The 8581-nt window shown below is 38.2% G+C and overlaps 1 protein-coding gene across 1 annotated transcript; it reads left to right on the top strand.

The window, feature by feature from the left end:
* The first annotated feature begins 1312 nt into the window (after positions 1-1312).
* LOC108472802 (uncharacterized) lies at positions 1313-4142 on the top strand. Its single transcript, XM_053026231.1, has 6 exons — positions 1313-1442; positions 1576-1862; positions 2040-2771; positions 2836-3069; positions 3166-3444; positions 3513-4142. Exons 1-6 carry the CDS (start codon positions 1313-1315, stop codon positions 4140-4142), a joined length of 2292 nt encoding a protein of 763 aa, XP_052882191.1.
* Positions 4143-8581: the final 4439 nt, after the last annotated feature.

Below are 8581 nucleotides of genomic sequence, written 5' to 3'. Positions count from 1 at the left end.
ACATGTATGTGACTTTAATGTCTAATGTATAAATGTGGGCTAAGTGCCTTGTGTTCCTCTTTTCGATGCTCAAATGATTAAATCAATTTATTTATTTAATTAAGCTCAAGAGCAAAGGGGATCTAAATCCAATAAAGGGAAGGAAAAAGTGGTCGAATAGCCATCGAAATCGTTCGACAACATCCGAGGTAAGTTTTCGAGTAATGGAACTTAGATTATGATCTAATTAGATTATGTAATAAACAAATCAAAATCATGCCCTTGTATGTGGCTATTGAGCCGAAATTGTAAATATGATAAGTGTCTTGTGTTTGAGCTTTGGTAATGAGAATGTAATAAGGATGTGTTATGATTTGTTGATATATGTGCTTGGTTATTCGAATGGTATCCGGGCTAAGTCCCGAAGGCTTTTGTGCTAAGTGACTAAATTCGGGTCAATTCCCGAAGGCATTTGTGCGAGTTACCAAAACTGGGTTAAGTCCCGAAGGCATTTGTGCGAGTTACTAAATCGGGCTAATTCACGAAGGCAATTGTGCGAATTACTATAACGGGCTATGTCCCAAGACAATCGAGCGAGTCGCTATATCCGGTTAAATTCAAGGTACGTGATTCGGGAATGAGCAATCTTCTGTAAAAATTTCAGTTAATACGCTTGAAAAAATTCCAGCAATGAGGTATGTTAGTATGTGCTTTGAATTAGTTGAGCCCTTACAAATAAGTATTCGTTCAGTTTATAAACGAGCTACCGGCCTTTGGCTAAGTTGATCTTTTGTGTATGAACATAAGGGTTGGTAATGTGAAGTAAGTATGATATTGAGTCTGTGTGCACCTTGTGTTCGACTCCAGTAACGGACTCGGGTACGGGGTGTTACATCATTTACAAGACCTGGCAGTGCAAGCTAATGTATTAAGTACAAAGTATGAGTTGGTGTCAGATAGAGGTCTAGAGTCAGCTTTGTTATTGGATAGGGTTAAAACTCTGGGCCTGAGAGCGAATGAGTATTTGTAATTCGTTTTGTGTAAAGATTTTTGTTTCTTAAATAACATTTTCTAAAAGAAACTGAATCAGAATCGATATCTTTTTGCATTCATGCATTTGCATATCATCGCATCATATGCATTCAAATTTATAGAAAGACCCTAATTAGTGAAATTATTAGGGAGAAAGAGAGAGTAAGAGAAGAAAAATTTGGAAGCAACACATCCTTACGGTACACGCACTAAGACAAAGAATATGGATCAAAGAATTGAGCAGATCCAGAAAGAAATGCAAGAACAATTGCAGGAACAATTGGCAAAAATTTAACAAGAAATGAAGGATCAAATGTTGGAGGCCCAAAGGAATATGATGGCTGAAATGGCTCAGTTGCTGAAAGGGGCAACTGATAAAGGAAAGGCCCCTATGACTATCACTGAAGAGGATAACAAGGATCATCCTCCGGGTTTTACTCCACCTCATGCAAACTCAACCTGAGGCATATCCCCGAAGGCCGTCCATCACAATAAGGTCCTAACATGGGCAAGTCGATGCTGGAATACCCATGAATTTTCAAACTGGCTCGGGATTTAACCCAGGAGATAATCTTACCAATCCAGTCATCCCTGATTTAAATGTGGCTGAGAAGGAAGATATGAGACTCGAATTATCAAGACAATTAGAGGAACGTTGCAGATGGTTAGACGAGAAATTTAAGGCATTAGAAAATGCTGATAATCGTCAAGGCATTGATGCTAAGGACTTGATTTTGGTCCCAGATTTGGTGCTCCCTCATAAATTCAAGATGCCAGAATTTGAGAAGTACAATGGAACTACTTGCCCTGAGGCCCATATCACCATATTCTGTAGGCGGGTGACTGGCTATGTAAACAATGATCAATTATTGATCCATTGTTTTCAAGACAGTTTGGTTGGGGCAGCGACTAGGTGGTACAATCAATTGAGTCGTGTAAAGATCAGTTCTTGGAGAGATTTAGCACAAGCATTTATGTAACAATATAATCATGTGACCTACATGACTCCTGATAGAATCACCTTGCAGAACATAGAAAAGAAGCCTAATGAGAGCTTTAGGCAATATACACAAAGATGGAGGGAGGTTGCCATGCAAGTTCAACCACCGCTTTTGGAGAAAGAGACTACCATGCTGTTCATTAACACCTTGAAGGCCCCATTCATTACTCATATGATCGAAAGTACCACCAAAAGCTTTGTTGATATAGTTATGGCAGGAGAAATGATTGAGAATGCCATAAAGGGTGGCAAAATAGAGGGGGAAACGGCTAAAAGATCGGCCACAAGAAGGAAAGATAATGAGGTGAACAATACGAATAGTTATAATTCAAAAACGATTACGGTTAGTCAGCCTAGAGAAACTACAGTTGGGCAACAGGATTCTCATAAGCAGGGATCTGGTTTGAGACAAAATTCCGAGAAGGTCTCATTTACGCCTATCCCGGTGACGTATCGGGATCTTTATCAAAGTTTATTTAATGCGCATGCAATAGCTCCTTTTCATTTGAAACCACTACAACCTCCATATCCCAAATGGTACGATGCAAAAGCCAAATGTGAATACCATGCAGGGATATCGAAGCATTTGATCGAAAATTGCACTGGCTTTAAAAAAGCAGTGGAAAGACTTATCAAGATGGGGGTTGTAAAATTTGACGATACCCCTAGTGATGAGAACCCGTTGCCAAATCATGGCGATCAAGGGGTAAACGCAATTGGTGATACTGGTATGAGGAGGATTAAAGAGGACGTGGCTGAGGTAAGAATGCCGATGAAAGTAATCTGGGAAGAAATGGTGAAAAGAGAAATGATAATCTTTGAAGAGGGAAATAAACTACTGTGAGTTCAATGCAGAAAAGGGACACGAGATCCAGGAATGTGAGGAGTTTAAGGCTTTGATACAAAGCCTTATGGATAATAAGGAGCTGGAATTCTATGAAGCTGGCTCAGATGAGGGACATATATGCACATTAGAGGGTGGACCAAAGAATCAAAGAGTCAACCAGCCAAGGATCATTATTTCTCTACCAAGGAATAATGAAGTTGAAACACAAACAGTACCAAAAGTCATTATTCACAAACCCGTTTCCTTTCCTTAGAAGGATAACAAGAGGGCACCCTAGAATTATGACTGCAATGTAACAATACCGGAGAAAGAGGATATAGCTAGTGCTTCTAAGGAGGTTCAAGATGAGGGTTCTTACACACGTAGTGGGAAGCGTTATGATGTAGAAGGCGTCAGAGTTGAGCCCGCGAAAGCAAAAGCCTTTAACAAAGGAAAAGGGACTGAAACACCGGTTAATGAGCCAGTGAAGGAAGAAGAAGCCAAAGAATTTCTAAAATTCTTAAAACACAGTGAGTACAGCATGGTTGAACAATTGCGCAAACAACCCGCTTGCATATCAGTGTTGGCTTTGGTTCTAAGTTCAGAGGTACATCGAGAAGCATTAATGAAGTGCTCAATGAGACTTACGTTACTAATGATATATCCGTCAATAAGTTGGATCGTTTGGTTAGTAACATAAGTGCTGACAATTTCATCTATTTCAATGATGATGAAATCCCACCTGGTGGCATGGGATCAACTAAAGCTTTACACATCACCACTCGCTGTAAGGGGTATACATTGCCGAGTGTGCTTATTGATAATGGATCAGCCTTAAATGTCTTACCATTATCCACATTGAATAGATTACCCATAGATAATTCTCACATGAAAACATGCCATAATGTAGTGAGAGCATTCGTTGGTACGGAGAGAAAGGTCATGGGAAGAATTGATATTCCTTTGATGATTGGGCCAAACTCTTATAAGGTGGACTTTTTAGTGATAGACATCAAGCCCTCTTATAATTGCTTGTTAGGGAGGCCTTGGATACATTCCGCAAGAGCGGTGCCCTCATCTTTGCACCAGAAATTGAAGTTAGTAGTAGATGGACGGCTGGTCACCATAAATGCGGAGGAAGACATTATATCGACAGTTACCAATGACGTACCCTATGTAGAATCAAACAAGGAGGCTCTTGAGTGCTCTTTTCGTTCATTAGAATTCGTTAATGCAACATTCATTTCAGAGGGGAATGAGGTGCCGGTGCCCAGGATATCCAGAACCACAAGAATGGGTTTATAGATGACAGTGGGAAAAGGAGCCTTGCCAGGAAAAAGATTGGGAAGATATCTCCAATGAGGGATTCAAGTTCTAGAACTAAAGGAGAAGAGAGACCGTTTTGGTTTGGGTTTTAGGCCAGATCATAAGCAAAGGAGGAAGGAAATAGAGAAGCGTCAAGAAAGAATAAGGGCGCGTTTAAGTGGAAGAGAAGTAGAGTGGGAACTAATGGCATTCCCTCATATATCTCAAACCTTTATATCAGGAGGGATAATTTACCCTGAGAGAGGGTTGCTCGAAAAAGGAAGTTATCACATTAATGCTATACATAATGAAGAGTCTGAACGAAAAAACCTTGAGGGCATTCGCCCTTACGAACCGAGAAGCTCTTTAAACAATTGGATTGTAGAAGAACTTACTGTAGCTTTTAAAGACCTTTCAGAGTAATTTTTAGAACACTCTTGTTGCTCTAGAACCTAAGAGTAATAAGGTTTCGTTTGTAAAATAGGCTCATGTTCAGATATTTGTATTTCAATAAAACATGACTTTTGTTATCAATCCAGGTGAATATTCTTTTATACCGATCAATATTCTTTTGACCTTTTTAAATTCTTTCAAATTTTTCATTCCATACATAACACATAAATAAACATTCTTAAAATTCATTCATTTTTGTACATTCTTTCGTACTTGCAGTCCCTAGATATCAATGACATGAGCATCGATACTACAAATCTCGAATTCTCTTTTGGGAAAGACATGTGTGTAGAAGAACCTCAGGATTTTGAAGATGACGGGAATTGTGATGTGTCTCCAGATCTGTTGAGAACGGTGAAACAAGAGGAGAAACAAATCCTACCCCGTGAGAAAGAGGCAATAGAGAATGTAGTCTTGGAGGAAGGAAAAGAGGTGAAAATAGGGACACATATTGCAAAGGAAACGAGACAAGGTCTTGTTGAGCTACTACTTGAATTCAAAGATATCTTTGCATGGTCATATGAGGATATACCGAGTTTGAATATTGATATCGTGGTACATAGTCTTCCCATAAGACAAGATTGCAGGCCAGTCCAACAAAAATTGCGAAGGATGAGGCCTAATATTGTGCTGAAAATAAAAGATGAAGTCAAGAAGCAGTTTGATGCTGGATTCCTACAAGAGGTTAAGTATTCAGAATGGGTGGCTAACATTGTGTCTGCCCCTAAGAAGGATGGGAAGGTACGAATGTGTGTTGATTACAGAGATTTGAACAAAGCTAGCCCAAAAGACAGCTTTCCTTTACCGTACATCGACACTTTGGTGGACAATACAACGGGATATTCATTGTTTTCTTTTATGGATGGCTTCTCAGGGTACAATCAGATAAAAAATGCATCATGGGGACATGGATAAAACCACCATTATAACATTGTGGGGCACCTTTTGTTACAAGGTAATGCCCTTCGGGCTAAAGAATTGTAACACCCCGTACCCGATACCGTTGCCGGAGTCGAACGCGAGGTGCTAACAGACTTAATTACTTTGTTTTCACAGTCCATTTAAAAAAAATTCAGACAGGCTGGCTAACTGCGTCACTGTCGCCTTAAAAATCATATCTCGAGTTCCAAAACTCGAAAACTGATTCCGTAAATTTTTCCTGAAATTAGACTCATATATCCATCTGTTTATTTATTTCTAGAATTTTTTGTTGGGCCAATTGGTACATTTTATTAGTTAAAGTCTCCCCTAATTCTGGGTTCGACTACTTTGACCTTCATGTATTACAACTTGGATATATCCCTGTACAGAGCTTCAATACTCATGCTGTTTGTTTCTAATGAAACTAGACTCAAAGGGGAATCTATAAATATAAGGTATGACTTCTAATTGTCTCTGGATAATTTATTGTAAATTTTCAAATTCGAAACAGGGGATCCAGAAACTGTTCTGGCCCTGTTTCACGAGAACTTTAATATATCTTAATATACTGTTCATATGATCGTTTCGTTACTTTCATATGAAAATAGATTCATCAAGGTTCAATTACATAATTTATTCACTATTTAATTCTATTCCTAAAAATTTTAGTGATTTTTCAAATCCACACCACTGCTGCTGTCAGCATCTGTTTTCAAGGTAAACTTTACCTATTTCGTGGTTTCCATGGACCAACTAGAGTTTTGTCATACATAGGTCCACATATGATCATATTTAGCCATTCCAATGGCTGATCATTTGCCCAACACTTCCATTCCAGTCCATAGTCACATCATGAAACCATATATATATACATAAACACAAATGGTCTAATGCCATACTCCACTTCTACGAGCCATTTTCGCATGGTCGCACACACATACATCACAAAAGTACTTGAAAAACAACAAAGGGTAGTCCTATACATGCCATATCCAGAGTTCAACTAAAAGAGTACCAAAGGGGCTTTGATAGTGTGGATGACTTCGACTTCGATGATCCCGAATCCGATAGCTAACGAACAAAATCTAGAAAACAAAGAGCCAAAGCAACGGGGTAAGCATTTTAATGCTTAGTAAGTTTCAAGTAATGAAATCGGCTTTGACTAAAGTATTACGTTCACATAGCTAAATGAATCACTTTATTAATACACATTCTCATAATCATACTTACTTCACACTTCATCAACATATACACACACAAGGTATCAACCTATCTAAGAGCCGAAAGTTTGTTAGTCGATTGAACGAATACTATTTCAAACGAATCGACTTTTCCGATGCACATGCAAACATACCTTATCGTTTGGGTTTTTCGGCGTATTAATTGAATTTATTACAGCACAAAACGCTCACCTTCAAACCAAGTTTCTTGAATTTAGCGGATATAACCACAAGCACAATTGCCTTGGTCTTAACGGGTATAGCAACTCGCACAAATGCCTTCGGTCTTAGCCGGATATAACAACTCGCACAAATGCCTTGGTCTTAACTCGGGTATAGCAACTCGCACAAATGCCTTGGTCTTAGCCGGATATAACAACTCGCACAAATGCCCTTGGTCTTAGCCGGATATAATCACTAGCATAAATGCCTTGGGACTTAGCAGGGTATCATTCAAATGCTCATGCACACATATATCAATAATCATGACACATCCATATTTCATTTTCGTTACTAAGGCTCAAACACAAAACATTTATCAAACCTTTCCAATTTCGGCTCAATAGCCACACACAAAGAGCATGATTTCAATTGACTTTACAACGTAGTCCCTACGCACATTTGGCTATCTGCCATAATATGACAAATCATTTCAATATAATTCAAGTAGGGTCATTACTCAAGACTTACCTCGGATGTTGTCGAGCGATTTCGACGGCTATTCGATCACTTTTTCCTTCTCTTTATCCAACTTTGGTCCTCTAAGCTCTTGAGCTAATTCAAACAAATTTACTTCTCAATCAAACACATACATACGGCTACCATATACAATTCAAAAACCAATTCATTCGTATCATTTGTCCATATTTTAGCTTTTAGCATATTTGGTCATTAGAGCGACCTATTTAATCTTCAAGCATTCATTTCAAATTTTAATTAAACAATGTCGAATGCCATTAAATTACTAATGCTACACACAAACATATGCATAAAATTCATCCATACATAACCTATTGCTCATTCGGTCATTCATCTCTCAAACTTATCAAAGCTTCATATCAAACCTCCCTAGCCGATTATCGTATAAGCACATAATGCGCATTTAGCATTTTATTTACTTCATGATACATTCGCCTTGGCATAATTTCATTAAAAAATCCTATTAGCCACTTCACCAATCAATCATATCATCCCTAGCCGAATACACATTTTTTTTTCATTCATCCTTAACAAAATCTTATCAAGCTTAAATCCCCATTCCATCACTTTTAAAATGCCAATGTTACAAGAAATGTTACCTAAATTCACATTCGGCAACTACACATACACAAGCCGATTTTCTTCCTATCATCCAATTTAACATGAATCACAAACCTAAACCCTCAATAGCTACTATGGCCGAAAGTCCTAGTCATGCCAAAATCAAAATTCCTAGCATGGGCTACCTAAAGAACTTGATAACTAGTTCAAATCTCAAACCATCTAACATACTTATCAAGTGTATACAACATTACTACCATTTTATCTCAAGTCATACTCATAAGCACATCCATCCAAACACATTCGTACTTAAACATCATTCCGGCTTAACACCCATATCACATTTACTCATTAAAACATGAAGAAGGTAATCAAATTTCTTCACTAACAACCATGGCCGAATGCTTCATTCACCACCCAAGTCCAAAATTTTAACATAGGCTAATTAAAGAACTTAGTAATTAACTTAATTTAAGCTAAAATTCCAAAATCTAACATGAATTACTAACCTTGTTTTGAGCTTAAGACAACCGAATGCTATATCCCTTTCTTCCATTAAGTTTCGGCCAAGCTAGAACCAAGGAT

This window comes from Gossypium arboreum, chromosome 3 (genome assembly GCF_025698485.1).
Source record: "Gossypium arboreum isolate Shixiya-1 chromosome 3, ASM2569848v2, whole genome shotgun sequence".
Taxonomy (NCBI): Eukaryota; Viridiplantae; Streptophyta; class Magnoliopsida; order Malvales; family Malvaceae; genus Gossypium; species Gossypium arboreum.
The sequence above is the reverse complement of the archived record's forward strand: the minus strand, read 5'-3'. Positions and strand labels throughout refer to the sequence as shown.

Coding starts and splice junctions, on each gene's coding strand:
- LOC108472802 (XM_053026231.1), top strand. CDS start 1,313: ATGAAGGATCAAATGTTGGAGGCCCAAAGGAATATGATGGCTGAAATG. Junction 1,863..2,039: donor GTAGGCGGGTGACTGGCTAT/GTAAACAATGAT, acceptor ATCACCTTGCAG/AACATAGAAAAGAAGCCTAA. Junction 2,772..2,835: donor TTAAAGAGGACGTGGCTGAG/GTAAGAATGCCG, acceptor TAATCTTTGAAG/AGGGAAATAAACTACTGTGA.